Source organism: Nelumbo lutea, chromosome 2 (genome assembly GCF_056320005.1).
Source record: "Nelumbo lutea isolate HS-2025 chromosome 2, American lotus-T2T, whole genome shotgun sequence".
In the NCBI taxonomy this organism is placed as follows: Eukaryota; Viridiplantae; Streptophyta; class Magnoliopsida; order Proteales; family Nelumbonaceae; genus Nelumbo; species Nelumbo lutea.
The window spans coordinates 52,974,942-52,992,252 of record NC_142685.1 but is presented as its reverse complement, the minus strand read 5'-3'; the positions used below and the strand labels follow the sequence as shown (position 1 = coordinate 52,992,252).

At 39.3% G+C, this 17,311-nt stretch overlaps 1 protein-coding gene and 1 long non-coding RNA gene across 2 annotated transcripts; one reads left to right on the top strand and one right to left on the bottom strand.

Moving 5' to 3' along the window:
* Window positions 1-6,403: 6,403 nt before the first annotated feature.
* Window positions 6,404-7,276, bottom strand: LOC148870705 (uncharacterized). The gene is made up of 2 exons (XR_016108236.1): window positions 7,017-7,276; window positions 6,404-6,617 (listed from the first exon to the last, which is right to left on the bottom strand). It is a non-coding gene; the product is annotated as an uncharacterized LOC148870705 (long non-coding RNA).
* Window positions 7,277-16,441: 9,165 nt separating this feature from the next.
* LOC148870704 (HSP20-like chaperones superfamily protein) lies at window positions 16,442-17,311 on the top strand. Its single transcript, XM_088973868.1, has one exon. The coding sequence runs from the start codon at window positions 16,569-16,571 to the stop codon at window positions 17,061-17,063; it is 495 nt and encodes a 164-aa protein (XP_088829994.1). The 5' UTR covers window positions 16,442-16,568; the 3' UTR covers window positions 17,064-17,311.

Sequence of the window (17,311 nt, the reverse complement as noted above, 5' to 3'; positions counted from 1 at the left end):
AGTAACCACCAACTGTTAGAAATTTTGCCAGCTTGTGGTTGTTACATTGACATCGACTAATTGAAGAAGCGAGTAGATAAAAGACGGCGATACGGACAAAACACCAAGACAGAAAGCTAGTGAACACGAAGAAATTGAATGGTCCATTATAACCCAATTTCAGAAGTTCTCAAGATGATAAAATTGTCTGGCGATCCTCACCTTAGTTTCTACGGCTTCTAGTATCCTACGAATGCCGGATGAGACAAGATTTTGTAGTCTATTCACGAGCAGAGCAAGGACCTAAGAGATTGGATCATGATTTTTTTATAATTTTTTCGGGAGGGTGCAAGGGAATTTCGAAGAAAATGCGCGATTTTTGTCTTGAATTTTCCCATTTTTGAACTGTACATGCATAGATATTTCATCATTTCGCGGTGGGGGCAATATCGTAAATCTAGATGTTCTGTTACATCATAACATTTGTTAAACCTCTTAGACAATTGAAATCCTCTTCTCCCAAATCAGGCCAATGCTTAGGACTGAAACAAGCCTCTCAGAATTCCATAGATCTACGAACTAGAATTACTCCCCACCCACCGCAAAGAAAAAAAAAAAAGCCCTGGTCTTGAAAATGGTTATAAGCGCAGAAGAAACAACAGTTGTACAAAAACATTGTTACCAAGGTTTATCTATTGAATGGAAAAAAGAAGCAAAAATGCATACCGAATGGCATCGAAGAAATGCAGTAGTAGGGACCACCATTGTTTGGAAGTCGAGGGTCTCCAAGAAGATCCGGTGCGTTTGGGCACATCAACTCAGGGGAAGCTGCTAGGATGAATGTAGTCTAAAGGCAAAGAAGATTTGCAGAGACACAAAGAAGACAACAAGATCATCGCGAAACGCGGATGCGTTTCATCCCAAGCCGAAGCAGAAGGAAGAAAGAGAGGGAGAAGTGGGAGAGGGTTTTCCGGGATGGATTTGTCGTCGGCAGTCGAACAGCGGGTGTGGGTGTGGGTTCCTGATTTGATTACTTCTCAGAGAGAGAGAGAGGGAGAGAGAGGGGGTGAAGGACGAGCGCTTTCGTTGTCATGACTCATGAGGTAGAGTAGTAGAGTATAGATAGAGAGGGCAAAAAGCGGGAGGGAGCGTAATACGGGTGCGGATGGTGAGCATCATCGGTTAAAGACGCGGGAAATTGGGCATGGGGCCCACTTGAGGTTGAGGTCCTGTACTGTTGATTAACGGGTTTTCCAAAGCAATGCTGGGAATAATGAGCCCCACCTGGTTTGGGTTACGTCACGAGACGAGACCGTCCGATTTTGCTTTTTAGCCTTTCGAGGGCGCTCTAACAAGGCTCTACTCTAAGGTGATGAGAGGGCGCTCCACAGCACCTCCCACCCGTGTATTGGGAGTATCTCCCATGATAAATACGGGAGATTCTTTCAATGCACGCTGAGATGTGTATGTGGGGCGCCAATGTAATCTCACTCGGTTGTTTGGAGCCTGGGTGCTTTGGATTTAGAGTCGAAGGGTTTTCGAGCTTCTCCTTTGTCCTTTTCTTTTTTTCCTTTGGGTTGTAGATGTAGTGGAATGGCACATAGCACAGCAGTGGCTATTGGTTTGGCCAAAACCGTCTGATTAAAAAGATTTAATCCTAAGGATGATAAAAAAAGATTTAATCCTTTACCTGACGTTGATAAACCTTTTTTTTTTTTATTTTAGGGGTAAAAACAAGATACACGACAAAATTTCCTACCACCATCTGTATGACTGTATCTTCTGTTAATTTGGAAAAAAACAAATTCAATACAAAATTATTATTATTTTTTAGAATCATCCAAAAATCTTACCGTGAGATGCCCGTTTTAACTGAGCCTCTTCTCACTTTGGTTTCCTACTTTCCTACACTGACTTTATTTTTTAACCCAATTTACTCCTCCTGCCTTCCAAAAATGCCACCAACTTGCCATCGTAATTACAATTAACCTAGGTTGGAACAAGCAGGTGGGCATAGGACACGGGGGCTACAAGGCCCAGAAACAGGAGAAACCGAACTGGACGGTCCAGTTACCAGTGTTTGACTCTGTTATAGCAATTGGCAATATATACAAATGCACGTGAAGGGAAACACAATCATGTGAGAATCACTTTTATTAACGGTATTGGTATGTTGGAGTGGAGTGGGTTTGCTTTCCTAAACCGCTTTCCTTTATGGATATTAGTTAAACAAACCAACCAAAATGCTCCGACTGACCCGAGTCCGGTGCGAATGGGGGAGGGGGACTACAGAATGGAGCAGCCAAAATTGTGTGTGGGTCTGGACCACCGTTATTAGATTGCAGCTTGCATTGCATGAATCATGATGAAGCTTAGCTGGAACCTGATTGGCCCATCCAGAAAGGATTGGGTTCCTAACAACATTGGCTTGGGCACTACGGTTACGGTTGAAGCCTTGGACAATTAATCTCTTCTATTATATTTAATTAGCAAGGAAACTGAACAAATATTAACTAGCTGAATATAAATTATTCAACATTTATATTAAACACACTAAAAAAACATAAATATTCAATATTCTGAAGTGTGAACCTTCATTTTTGAAAATCGGATGAAGGTCTTTTGCAATTTGAGCAGACGTAGAATTCTATACAATTTGGTATAAAATGTGGGTTGAAAATATTCTGTAAGATTTGCAGAGTAGTTCGTGGTTTTAATGCGTATAAAATTTTATATGTGAAATTTGTGGTCTTAAATACGGTGGAAAGATGTGAAATATTTTTTAAATAAGTTTTTTGTGTTGCTTATTTAATTAACTAGGGAAAATCTATGCTGCCGGTATGATATGGGACCAATATTGATAAATACCATTCTATAATACTGATGATTGGTTAAAGATTTTTTTTTTTTTTTTAATTTCCGGGGGGGTACTTATGTCTTTTCCGATATCATAGTTGAACCCTATCTAACTATTCTCTCAGCCTGACAAAGAGAGAGATACTAAAAGCCCATTTGGGAGGGCTTCAACTTTCAAAGAGCTGCATTGATTGAACTACGTTGAAGAAGCTATTGAAATTAATTTCATTGAAAAGTCAATTTATTAGCTAAATTAAAGCACATTTTGGCTTTTAGATATTTTTTTACCAAACATAGTTTCTAGGTTCTACCCCTGTATGAGGCCCACCTTACAAAGCCAGAAGCGGCTGTATGAAAACACTGGACATGATTCTGATTTGATTTCCCATTAAAGATGGTACATTAACTCTTTGCACTAGTTGGCCTTATGTCAAAAATTATATCCATTAAGTCCTAAATCTATATAAATCTCTTTTTTTTTGTGTGTGTTTAATTTTTTTATCACTAATGAACGAAAATAAAAAAAGGAATGCTCGGTTATATTCTTTCTCCCGTTATTAGGAGTGGAGCTTGGTCTTTTAAAATTATCTATTGTCCAAAACCCACACAAAATGATTAAATAAATGAAATAAATATGAAATTAAAAATAAAAATTATAATTCTTGTCTCATAAAAAAGTAAAAGTAAGAAATAAAAATAAAACAATAAAATACTTGTTCTTTTGTGAAGCTTTCCTAAATAATAAAATACTATTAAATGTTTGTCAGGCCTTTTTTAGGAGAATAGGGTAGAGGCTAAATTTAAACAAGACCTAAGTGGTAGAATGTATATGTAGGACTGGACACTAATAACTAATCCCCTTGTGAAGTGGTAGAATGTACATACACTAAAAACAACCATTTACAGAATACAAGTTCTAGAGATGACTAAACTAGGCTGGAAGTGTTTCTTCCCAAAATACCAATAAATTGAACAATTGAATGAGCAGCTTGATTACCTAGCATCTATCTATATTATTATAAAAACCATATATATTTGCCTTTGAGTATGAAAATTAAATCTAAATATCATATATAATTAATATTTATACACATGCATAACATAGTATGTATTCTTACACTAATAATAATAATAATAATAATAATATTATTATTATTATTATTATTATTATTAATTCTTTTATTTTCTATTTTCAAAGTATCTAATATATCCTTTATAAAATAATGGCTTTATATATATATATATATATCTTATATTGAATTACTGCAGGTAAATTATGAGAAGGATGCATTAAACATTAGGGGTATCTTTTGTTACGTGTTAACATATAAACAATGTGTTGCTTAATTGGATGGGAACGGCCGAACAGATAGAATCAGTCCAGAGCCTGAACTCAAAATGCAGACATGGAGTCGAGACCTTATTAATAATCAGAACTCAATGGTGACAATGTGTAGTAATATATCATTAATTCTGTGCCCAACGATTTTACCACACCCAAAGGAAAAAAACAGGAAATGATAATGGGTTAAGTTTGTAGTAGAAAGTATGAAAGGTGGATCATTGAATGATGGGCCCCCAAACCTAAAGAAGCATGCAAACCCACATGGCAAGTACTGGCATTTGTGTATTAAGCATGGAGGACAGTAGGCCACGTTCAATTGTTCAATTGATGCGTTGCTTAATTGCCTTTGCCTAATGCCTTGGGGACATTGCCCATCCCACACCCCACAAACACCACCTAATAGCTCACATGGATCTGGACCTCTGCTGGGCCCTACTTGCCCTCTTTCTCTCCAGGAAAAATACAAACTAAAGTGGAAGATGGTACCATACTTGATTTCCAAATCGTTTACTACTTTATATAGAATGAGGCCCAAAATTCTGCCCATGAGAAGTCCTTACAGCTTTGGACTATGTCAGTGTATATGGACCAAGAGGCAAGAGCTTTCTGCGGGCCTGAGAGACGATATTCTTGCATCTTTGTCTCCATAGACTCTCTTTTCTTCTGCCTCCTTAGTTTTATTAAAGTTGAAGCTCATCAGTTTTGAGACTATAAAGCAACCATAATCTCGATGCATGGACGATAGATATATTGAAGCACGCACCCACCCACCCAGATCGATCCAAAGGAGTTAAATCATTGTAGTTGTTTACTTTTACTGACAAAATTAAAACATATACAAGAAGGATCATATCTTCTTTGATGTTTTCTCATGTAAGACTAAGGTGTAATAAATGAGAATCCTCTAAAAATATTAAACTTTGGAGTCTTATATATGCTCTCTATCTCTTGGTTACTTAAACAAATCAGAGTGTCGTTAAGTTGTACTCTGCCAACAGTGACAAATGAAGTTCTTATCAGACCCGTGACTACTGACCACCAGTGTTGAGTAAGACCTACGGTTGTGGCTTGGGTTGCAGACACATAGGCCATTAGGTTGCTGGGCTTAATATTCTGTGGTCCAAAGATATCCTGATGACCGATCAATCCTGAACGTCCGATTGAATGCTAGCAGAATACCACCCTAGCTATATATGTTCAGCTCCAAATATTGTACCAATTCAACCCACTTAAAAACTAATACACCCATATATAATTACATGATTGGGGTTATTGTTAATAGGGCTGGTTACTGGAACCCTATGAGAGGAGTACTATAGAATAGAATGTATGAATAGAAGAAGAATCTAGAAATTAAATGAAACTGGTGATGAAGAAGATAAAGATCAAAGACACTCAGACTTGCAGTTTTGTCAATATCTTACCAACTAGCAGAAGGGAAATATATCATTGAAAGATGTAAAAGGCTTCAGATTCAGGCTAAGTGGGAATATATTCCTGTGATTGAGAGCGAGAGACATGTTTGCATAAATGTCTCAATCAACAAGAGCCAGAGCTAGTAAAGTAGTAAGGGCTTGGGTCTTCCAATATATAATTGTGCACCCCTTAATCTGTTTTTCTTTCAAGGGAAGTCTACAATTTATGTCACGACTCATCTCTTGCTTTTACTAGCTAGCTATAAACAATTTTTTCTTGGAAGCAATCATGATTTTTGTTAGTTAGCTTGATCGATCGTTATCTGTTATATATTATATATACCAGTCGTCGTAGCATCTCCATCATATCTTTATCCCCAATTCAGCCATGAAACAACTTGTTTTCCAATAGTAAATGGGATCTTATCAAAGCTTTCTGATTATTATAACCTGGTCTTTGTTTTTCTCCTTGTCTTCTAATGGGGTGGCTGAGGTGTACCACTACAACTCTAGTGTGACCAATTAATATTATTCTTTTGTAATGGTTTATAATCATGAGCCATAAATTTCTAATTTCATTAAGCAATGCCACGTTTCAGTTTTGTTTGGTGAACCATTGAGAATTGTAATTTTGTTTGTTTTAGTTTTTTTATTTTTATTATTATTATTATTTTTTTTTGGGGGGGGGGGGGGGGGGGGGGGGAACACCTAAAACCTTAATTGAATATTTGATTCTTCGTTGAAATTTTGTTAGAAAAAAGTTGGGAGAAAGAGAAAAGTAGACAAGTCCAAACATAGATAGCCATGAAAAAGCACTTTGAATATTCATCTCTTCGTGGACCACTAACGGGATAAGTTTGAGCTCATCACAACTCACAAGGGAATGAATGACTTCAATGGTTTTTAAGTCTGGTAATGTTGTATCTCTTCTCTCTTCACTCTCCACTCTTCAGTCACAGCAGGTTGGTGTGCTGGGGCCTGCATAGCCTAATCCAGACTCCGTACAGTCCGATTCAGTTTGCCTATCAATTAAAAACGAAAAGACCCTCTTTTATTCACCTTCTTTTTAATTGAAAGATGGTATAAAGCTTTGAATTTTTTTTTTTATGAAATTGCCTAAAGTCATCATATTTCATTCAATCAAGAAATTGATACAAAAAAGTCCATAAGGCCAATTAGAAAATACAAACAATTTCTCAAGAAAACAAAATATAATAATAGATGGAGAACCAAAAGATATTTTGCAATTGAGAAATGGTGAGGTCAAATCACCAATAAAAGTAAATAAGTACATATCCAATCAATCACAGACGGCGAACGAAACTAACAAAGGAAGATTCCAAAAAACTATCATCACTAGAGAATAGCGAACGGATCTCACCATGAACAGTATCAACCGAAGAACCACAAACAAGACTCACCATGAACAGCAACTGCTGAAGAATCGCGTACAGAGAAAACCAAAAGACCGCCTTCACCGACGAACAATGAACTTGAATGAGAACCACGGACAGAGAAACAAAACTTTGAGAAGCTTAAGAGGAAGCTTCAAGAAAACTTGAGAGGAAGGTTCTCTCAAAATTAAAAGAGAGGGAGGAAGGAGAGAAAACCGAAAGGAGGAAGGGGAAGGGGAAACCAGATGGGTGGCTCCCTTCAAAGAAATCCCTTTGAAAGCGCCTCTAACAAAAAAACCCCAGGGAAACCCAATTTAATCGAATTGTTCGCACACGATAACAACAATAAAGTTCAATAAATATTAATAAGAATGGATATAAAGGAATTTGTTTGGAAAAGTGGAGACCTAGTCAATTTGATGATCATTCCAATAAGATGCATGTTGTATAATAGTAACGTTTAAGATGAACAGAATTGGCCGAGGCATATTGACAAGGATTTAAGAAAAGAGGAGTAGAGGAACATTTTATTTTTTCTAAGACATACAACAAAGAAAAAATGTTGCTTGGGGTTTGTTAGGGTTTTCTAATAATAGAGGTTGTTAGTATTAATTACAGTCTTGATTTCTCGAGTGCAAAAGCCAGGAAATATTTGTTTGAATCTGTGTTAGCCACAGACTTAGTTGGAGGGACCAGCTAGAATTCCATGAATTTAACTTTGTAACAGAAATCTTAAAAGCCACATGTGCAACATGGGTAATTTTAGTAAGTAAAGCGGCTCCATTTGGAGGGAGTACCAATACAAATGTGTAGAACTCAAAACCTTGTATTTTGTATATATTTGTATTTATACTTTTTTTAAATCGAGCGAAAGATAAATCCGTTATCACAGTTTGTATTTATGGTTTTTTTAAATAATTTTAACAAATTAAAATAAAAAATAGACAGTTTCAGAAATAACATGCCTGGGTGATCATTGTTGATGTGTTGTTACAAATACAAAGCAGGCACATGCAAGGGACATCAATGGTTGGTCTCAGTCTAATTTTGGTTCAACTTTATCACCTTTCAATTCTTCAATAATTGCTCCTATCAATGAATGAAAAAGAGTGTTACAGTCCAATTTTATTTTAAGGAATTAGAAAAGAAATTGGCTGCATAAGGAATTGAAGAAGACTTGAAGTTCGCATCGCTTTCAATAATATAATTTTTTTCGACTACAAGAAATCCTGCAATTCTGCTGGGATCTTCTATCCTCATATTCTTCCCACATCCCTACTGATACGGCACATATTGAATTAAAAACTCAATTTGTAAAGAATATAATTACAAATATATACAATATAAATACATATAAAATATAAAGTTTTACACTCTCTATATATATAGGGATATATATTACATTGCCCATTGATTGAATATATATATATATATAGGGGCATATAGGGAAATAGACTGAATCTGTTAACAAGACCCAAAACTTCCAATTGATTTCACAAATTGAAAGCTCCTTGGAGGCTAGACTATAGACCTGCCACTTAGAGATGGAATAATTACCTGATGGATAACAGAACTTTAGCTCAAACACTTGCACATATGTTATTTTCCTTTATTAGGGTTTGATGTTTTGAGTTTGAATTTCAACAGTTATGGTGCTTGGTTTGGACAAGCTTCTTTTTGTTTTAGTTCAGCTGTAATCCAATTTTAGTAGGCTCAGTTTGAAAGAAGTATAAATACAAATATCTAGAATGTAAAATCTTGTATTTTATATTATTTTGTATATATTTATATTGCGCAATTTTGTATTTATACCCTTTCCAAACTGAGACATAACGAAAAAAATTAAAGACGGTCGTATAATTTGGAATTAGGGTCTACGCGATAGTCAATAGAGCCGATCTCTTAATGAATAATGATATAGCCTCGTTACCTTCTCCTAATGATATGCAGGCCCAGTCTCAGACTCAGCCCACTATCTTTTATGTTTTGGGTTAATTCATTGTCAATCTAAGTGGTGCTGGACCTGCTGGTCCACTAGTCGGCCCACAACTCAGTAAAGTCATACGTTACAACACAAAAGCCTTAACTGGGCCCTGTTCTTCATTTCTTCTATTTTTCCTTCGAATGCTCCCTTTATTCTCCATTTATGCGAATGCGAACAGGGGTGTTTGTGGTGCAGTTTGATGAACATCTCGAATTAAACGAGTAAATTATGATTTGAGAAATTCTTATACCAATTCAAACCATTTAATATACAAATCAAATCAAACTATTACAATCCAGTTTGGGTCATTCTATTGGACTTCATCCAATTAGAAAGTCCAAACAACATACATATCTGCATAAATAACAAATATAATACAAACATCAAATTGAAATGCTAACAAGTATCACACTACTACTAAATAATTTACATTTACACTTTCTCAAACATAATAATGTCCTAGGGCATGAAATTATAAGTTAAAAATTGAAACAAACAACAATAATGTATAAAATATAAAATGAATATATACATGCATATGTTTAAATATGTACATATGTTAATTTTGTTTAATACCACTTACGATTTGATCTGGTTTCTAAAATTTAGAAAATTAAATCAGACAAAACAAATTAAGGTTTGAGAAATTCTCAAACCAGATAAATCAAGGTCTTTAAAACCAAATCAGACAACGAATTGGTCAAGTGTCCGACCGTTTGAACCAAACGAACAGCTTGTTCTAACAAAAAATTTAAAAATAAAAAACAGCCAAACCATTGGACAGTTCGAACGGTTCGACCACATGGGTCAGTGATTTGTTGACCAAATCAACAGTTTTTGGTGAAATAATGATTCTAGGGTAAAACGAAACTAGTCACCTGACCGATTCTTGGTTTTTTTTTGTCTGACCATCCAATCCGGTCCAGTTTTGAAAACCATGAGGCCTACCCATTTTGAGGTCAAATCAGAGTAAACCGTCGAATACGATTTAATTTCACACTTTGACCATTTAATGAAGACCTCTAAATGAGGAATTCATATATGCACCCCATACAGTGTGCCCCAAAAACGTCGAATAGTACATCCCAAACATGTATCTAGAGCATCTTCCAATGATTAATATGGAAAATACTCCCGATGCACACTAAGATGTGCATGTGGGGCGTTTTTAGAGAGCGCTCTATCGGGTGCAGATGTAAATTCCCATTGCAAATGAGATTGAATCACCTAGCAACAAAATATGTTTCAACACACTATTAACATACACGACGGCCTCAGCGTATTTTGTTGGTCCAACTTGTTGCAAATTGTAATAATGACTCAAAATAAACTGACGAGAATTGAAAGGAAAGATAAGAGAAGCGGCAAAAAGAAAAACCGCAGGCCTACGCGGCAGCCCGGGCATGGCGTTGATGCTTGTCGAAAAAGGAAGAAGAAAGAGGAGAATGTCCTCTTAAGGATGTGACGAGCACCTCTGCAACCGTTGGATGAGAATCTATTTGAATTGACTTCCTCTTCTTTTCATAGAAAAAATCCATTTTAATGCTGATGAAGGGTGATTTGGCATGACCTAGCAAGAAGGGGATATGTAGGCACGATCTAATTGAGGGGTGACAACTCAGCCAAGCGAACCCAGTTTGTAACATTCGGAGCTCGGGTATTCAGCCATCTTGGCCCAAAAAACCACCTCAATGTAGATGCATCTCAACACCCAATCTAGTTCGGGACTAAAGAATCGAAATGGCAGTCTGGGGCTAAAGAGCCAAAATGTCACGTGATCGACTCCAAAGCCTCTCCAACGGGCCCCGAATTTTTTGGGATCATGATAAGACTCGTCCTAACTCCGCCTGAATCGGAGGTAAAACGATAAACCTTATCAACATATTGCTCTCCTTAAAAAACGGAACAAACCTCATCTACATAGCCTAGAGATCTCAGAGATTCGTAAGGCCCACGACTATTCCAATATATAAAGACATGAAACCTCAAGGCAAAGGTGTGCGTGATTATTCTACTTACTCCCAATCACAGCATAAGTATTGACTTAAGCATCGGAGCGACCTTGCCAGGTTAATTACCCTGAATTCAATGATCCACTATTTTGCAGAACGATCAAGCTTGCCACTCAATTGGAATTGGATCGCCTTTCAACTACGAGTAGCCAGATTGCGCACTATCAAATACCTTGAACATTGGGGATAGTATGAAGTTAGTATTGAAGCTTAGTATTCTAACTTGACATGATTTCTACCTCAAAAGTTACTTAAAAGGAAACCAAATATAAAAGCGGAATAACTCACTAATTACTAGGCCCAACCGTTCACGATGACGTATCCGGTCTTGTTGATCGTCCCTTATTGATAGAGAGAGAAGTGGAAGGTTTTAAGTCCCTGCTGGTGGTGGTGTTGGTGATGAACGGAAGATGTCGCCTTGTATGGGATGAGGAAGAGAATGGGAACGATAAAGAATAGAGATTGCAAAGAGTTGGCCATTGGCAATTTGGCATTGAGTACATGGTTTCGTAGAGTTACAGTTGTGATTATCATTTATAGATTCAATGACGTACGGTACCGCAACGGCATAGACTCGCTAAGAGTTTCTCTCTCTCTCCTTTTAGGTGGCTCCATCAGTCGTGCAGCTCGTGCTCTTCCGGAAGAAAGCAATTGACTGGCTACGTTAAAAAAATGTTTGTCACGGTGGAACGTCAAGTAACACCGTGAGAGAGAACTGTTCATGATGAGGGCAGATTGGGCCTTCCATTGACATTGCAACATGTGGCATCTCAATACAATTGAATGACACCCCGATACAACGTAGGCAATAATTTGCCTTAGTTGTATTCCAACTTGGCGACCTACCTCCACCGGCTAACTAGAGTCCTAGCTGGCAACCTCATTTATAAATTGGGCACCTCGGTAAGGCAGTTAGGAACACCTTGAACTATGGTACCTCATTGTTACTAGTCCAAGTGATCTTGGTGTGAGGAGCGACCTCCCTTGAGGACTTGTCAACTCGAGTTACTCAACTGAGGTCCATGTGGCAACCTGCGAGACATGCTCGCCGACCTCCTTCATGTGTGAATTCCATCAGTCCCGGGTCTTCCGGAAGTTAGCTCTTACACTGAATGTCTTGGAGGCAGAAAGCTTGGTCTACGTGTGCCACTACTTTTGAAGACTTCGGCCTGGCCAGCCATGACCTCCCAAAGATCTCAGACGCTATGTGAAGCCCATGCCAAACAACGCCTATGTATAGGCCTCACCTCCAACCTCACAAGGTACATGCACAATTTAGTTCTTGTGGCTCTCTAGCTCTCTTACTTTTAGCTTTCTCAAAAATCTCTAATTCACTGACTTAAGCATCGAAGTGCCCACCCCGGGTAAAGAAACCCGGGCACTCTAATATTATTTTACTACAAGTCTCTCAAAAAATTAAACAACTCTCCATTATATAGTTTGACATTCGAGCTATATTCTAGCTCGACCTTACTCAGCTTGGCATTTGAGTCAATTTCTAGCAAGGAATTCTCCAGCTCGACTTCTGAGTCATCAGCCAACAGGGAGTTGTTAGATCGCACATCATCAATTGGCGTCGTTTGTGGGAACCATAACAAAAAAGCCAAGTTCTCACCTTCTTTACAATACCATTAACCCTACCTGGTGTGCACGCAGTATCGAACCCAACTTTCCTGCTGCACCAAGTGAACGTGCCTTTCCCTACTGTTGAGCCATCAATGGTTCCCACAAGGATTAATGCACGAAGGTTCTACAAGCTAGTGCAATACGTCCATAAATTGAATCTCCAAATGCGTGCTTGGTAGGAGAAGTTTGACGCATTCATGCCACCACAGAACAACTAATAACAATAGAACAATCAACAATAAAACAACCTAAACAATCACCAGATCGGAGACAAGAACCCCGAAGTGAGGCTGCCCTTGCAGATCAAGCCCTTCGTCGTTCCCATGGGAGTTGACGGCAAACAGACTATGGAGCTGCCCTATGAGCCTCGTCAAATCTGTTTCGCGAGGTCGCCTCTACAGGTCGAGCCCTTCGTGGCTCCCATGGGAGTTAGTGGCCAACGGACTGTGTGGTTGCCCTTGCGGGTCGAGCCTTTCAAGGCTTCCATGCAAGTTGGCAACTTACAGTTAGTAGAACTGCCCCCGTAAGTCAATCTGCCTGCGGCTTATTTTAGGAGTAGACGGCTAGCATCTCGGAGAATTGATACGATGCAATCATGGCACCGACCTACCATCCAATGCCGACAGCAATGCACGTATCGACAAAGCTATCACAAGGGCAAAATCTGAACCTGTAGCCCGGGCAAGCTTTAGCGATCTGGCACAAATTATCTCCCAGCCCAAACTGCGAAGCCTCACTACTAATCGAGCCCTTCATGCCTCCCGTGAGAGTTGGCAGCTAACTGAATGAGGAACCGACCTCATAGGTCAAATCTTTTATGGTTCCTGTGAGAGTAGGCGACCCGCTGATGGTAGAGTCACCCCCTCAAGGTGAGCCCCCCATGGCTCTAGTAAAAGTGGGCGGCCAACAGTTTTAGAAGTAGGTGTAGTACATGTATGGCATTGACCTACAAGCACAGACCCATGAGAGTCAACCACGTGATGGCATAGATGCAACCACATTTAAAACTACTACAGAATGACCATCCGCTTTGGTGACCTGGTCAAATTAAGCTCTAAGGGAAAGCCATACCGCTTTTTAGCTAAGGCCCCCTCAAGCCAACCTCGAAACACGATGACAATGGGTAGACCGATCTAAGCTGGTCGACTCCCCATCTATCTAGTTCGACAACATTGCCACCACTCAAAGAACGTTGACATCTCATCGTTGACTTGAAAAAAAAAAAGAAAAAAAAAAAGAAAAATGGAATAAAGGAAAACTAGTTCACTTTCAGCACTGCAATAGACATGCAAACTTGGTTGGTTTCTTCACAGTCATCCTCCACCTCGGATTTAGGCTTTGCATCGACCTTGTCGGCTACTCCTTCGAGGACCGACATGAGGGACTTTGCGTTGTAGTCTACATAAGTGGAGCGACTTGAAGAGGCATTCACATAGTTGGAAGCCCCTTGTGAGGATGGCATGACGAACTTCACTCTTGAGGTATATGGCCGAATTGTAGAACTCCTTAATGGTTGCATCCCTAGTAAGGTAGATGTCCTTGGGGTGCCCGTTCTGCCTCTCCTCGAGCAGATGAGTTCTCTCCCATGCCCTGATAATCAAGATGGTGAAGCCTTGCGTAAGGCTGTATTTAACCCTTAAGACTTTCGACTTGGGGAGCGAACTGGACCAATGCCTACGAGTTCATTGAACTAGTCATTCTGGGCTAAAGGACATGCAACAAGCTACTCCCTTCGTCGAGCTAACCTCAGCTCAGGAATGGGGGGCAATTGATGAGGGCAGATTGGGCCCTCCATTGACATCGTGACATGTGGCATCTCAAAACATGTAAACAACACCTCGGCACCACGTAGGCGATGATTTGCCTTAGCTGAAATCTGACTTGGCAACTTACCTCCATCGGCTAACTAGAGTCCTAGTTGGCAACCTCATTTACAACTTAGGCACCTCGGTAAGGCGGCTAGGAACACCTTGTCTAGGGCCGACCTGTGGTACCTCACCATTACTAGTCCAAGTGACCTCGGCGTGAGGAGTGACCTCCCTTGAGGACTTGTCGACTCGACTGAGGTCCAGGTGGCGACTTGCAAGACATGCTCGTCGACCTCCTTTGTGTGTGAATTCCATCACTCCCGGGTCTTCCAAAAGTCAGCTCCTACACCAAATGTTTCAGAGGCACAAAGCCTAGTCTACGTGCGCCACTACTTCCGAAGACTTCGGCTCAGCTAGCCACGACCTCCCAGAGATCTCGGACACTGTGCGTGAAGCCCACGCCAAACAATGCCTATATAAAGGCCTCACCTCCAATCTCACAAGGTACATGCGCAATTTAGTTCTCGCAGTTCTCTAGCTCTCTCAAAAGTCTCTAATTCGTTAACTTAAGCACTGGAGTGGCCACCCCAGGTAAAGAAACCTAGGCACTCTAATATTATTTCACTATAGTTCTCCCAGAAAATTACACAGCTCTCCATTATATAGCTTGACATCTGAGCTATCTTCTAGCTCAGCCTTACTCAGCTCGGCATTTGAGTCACCTTCCAGCAAGGAACTCTCCTACTCAGCTTTTGAGTCATCAGCCAGTAGGGAGCTGCTAGATCGCACATCATCAGTTCATATGCTCTAGAGAAAAAAAAAGAAAAAGGAAAAGAAAAGGAAAAAGAACGATTTCTATGTGGCTTCAAAGTGAAAAAGAACTTTTGATGTGTTTTCGTTCTTGGCGGTGTTGGAGGGTGATTCTGAGCATGGGCGTAGGAAAAGAGAATCTAGAAAGTATTGGAGAGGCACTCCAATACCAACCATAAAAAAATAAAAATTAAATGATAGGTGAAGGGCATTTTTATTCTTTTACATGGTACTTGATGTCGATTAATGGTTTTATACCTTATTTGACACGTTTTAAAAGTTTGAATATTGCATAAACACATTTGGAAATTTTGGGTACTAACATGACACTACTCCCAAAGTACAATATAGTAAAGTGGAGGAAAAATTCCCAATTAGTACCCTACTTTGGGCCTAGTGCCACTTTGGTCTCCGAATTTTAAAATGTGATAATTCAATACCCAAGCATTCAAAACGTAATAATCCAATAGCTGTTGTTAACTAGTTGTTACCCAGTCGTTAAGTGGCATTTGGAAAAGATACAAATATCCTTCTAGTGTCATCTAATTTTCTTTATCAACCATTCAAACATTAACAAAAAAATTAACAATCTCAAATCCTTGCCTCTTCTATTCAAGAAAGTTGGGATCACCAAAATGCCCACTCAAACATGATCGCAATTTTCTTGCATGAAAAAGGCAAGAATTTGAGACTGTTAATTTTTTTGTCAATGTTTAGATGATTGATAAAGAAAATTAAATAACACTTGAAATGCATTTATGTCTTTTTTAAATGCCATTTAATGACTTGTTAACAGCTAGTTAATGACAAATGTTATATTATCACATTTTAAAAGTTTGAATATTGAATTATTGTATTTTAAAATTTGGAGACCAAAGTTACACTAGGCTCAAAATGTAGGGTAATCGAGAATTTTCTCTAAAGGCTCAATTTGCAAGGAGTAGAAATACAAATATGTACATTACAAATACATACAAAATAATATAAAATGTGAGATTTTGTACTCTACAAATTTATATTTATCATCCTTCCAAACTTAGCCTAAAGTGGAATTTTACCTTTAACCATGTGCCCGGATCCGACGGTTTTGTTTGCTCTGGAACACGTTCGATGCTTACGGAGTACTACTGGTTACGATAGACTTGTGTAGAACATTCGAGAAGGGGTTTGAAGGAGGTGAGAGTGAGAGATCTCCAGAACCATCCAGATTTGTATTATCCCAATCCTCTTCCATCTATAAAAGTAATCCGTTCCTAGAGAGATTTCCCATTCGTAAGCTACTGAGAAAATTCTGTCTGCGGTTTCAATCTCGAAGTGGCTTTCTGTTTTCTTGTAAAGAATGTCCATCATTCCGAACTTCTTCGGCCGCCGATCCAACGTCTATGATCCCTTTTCCCTGGACGTCTGGGATCCGTTCGAGGGGTTCCCCTTCCCAAGCAATTTCCGATCGTTTTCCGACCAATTCTTCTCAAATCTGCCAACCGAGACCTCACAGTTTGCAAGAGCACATATCGACTGGAAGGAGACGCCGACGGCTCACGTCTTCAAGGCGGACGTGCCGGGGATGAAGAAGGAAGGGGTTAAGGTGGAGGTTGAGGACGGAAGGATCCTCCAGATCAGCGGAGAGAGGAGCCATGAGAAGGAAGAGAAGAACGACACTTGGCATCGCGTAGAACGGAGCAGTGGCAAGTTCTTGAGGAGGTTCCAATTACCGGAGAATGCCAAGGTCGATCAAGTGAGAGCGGCGATGGAGGATGGCGTGTTGACTGTTACCGTGCCGAAAGTGGAGGAGGTGAAGAAGCCCGATGTAAAGTCGATTGAGATCTCTGGTTGAGTTGATTAGATTATCTGACTAGTGCTTCTCTATTTGGTCCTTTTGTAATGTTAGTATGGGTGGTAAATTGTAGGATTACATATGAAATTTAACAACCACGGACCACGGAGGTGGCATCTTTTTGTCTTGGGGTTGGGCTGATGGATGCAATATTCGTGTCTGTACTGGTATAGTGCTTTACTGTATGAGCGTGGTTTTGTAAAAAAGTCCTTAGTTTCTTACTGTCTTGCCAGCTTTCTCAATCTCAA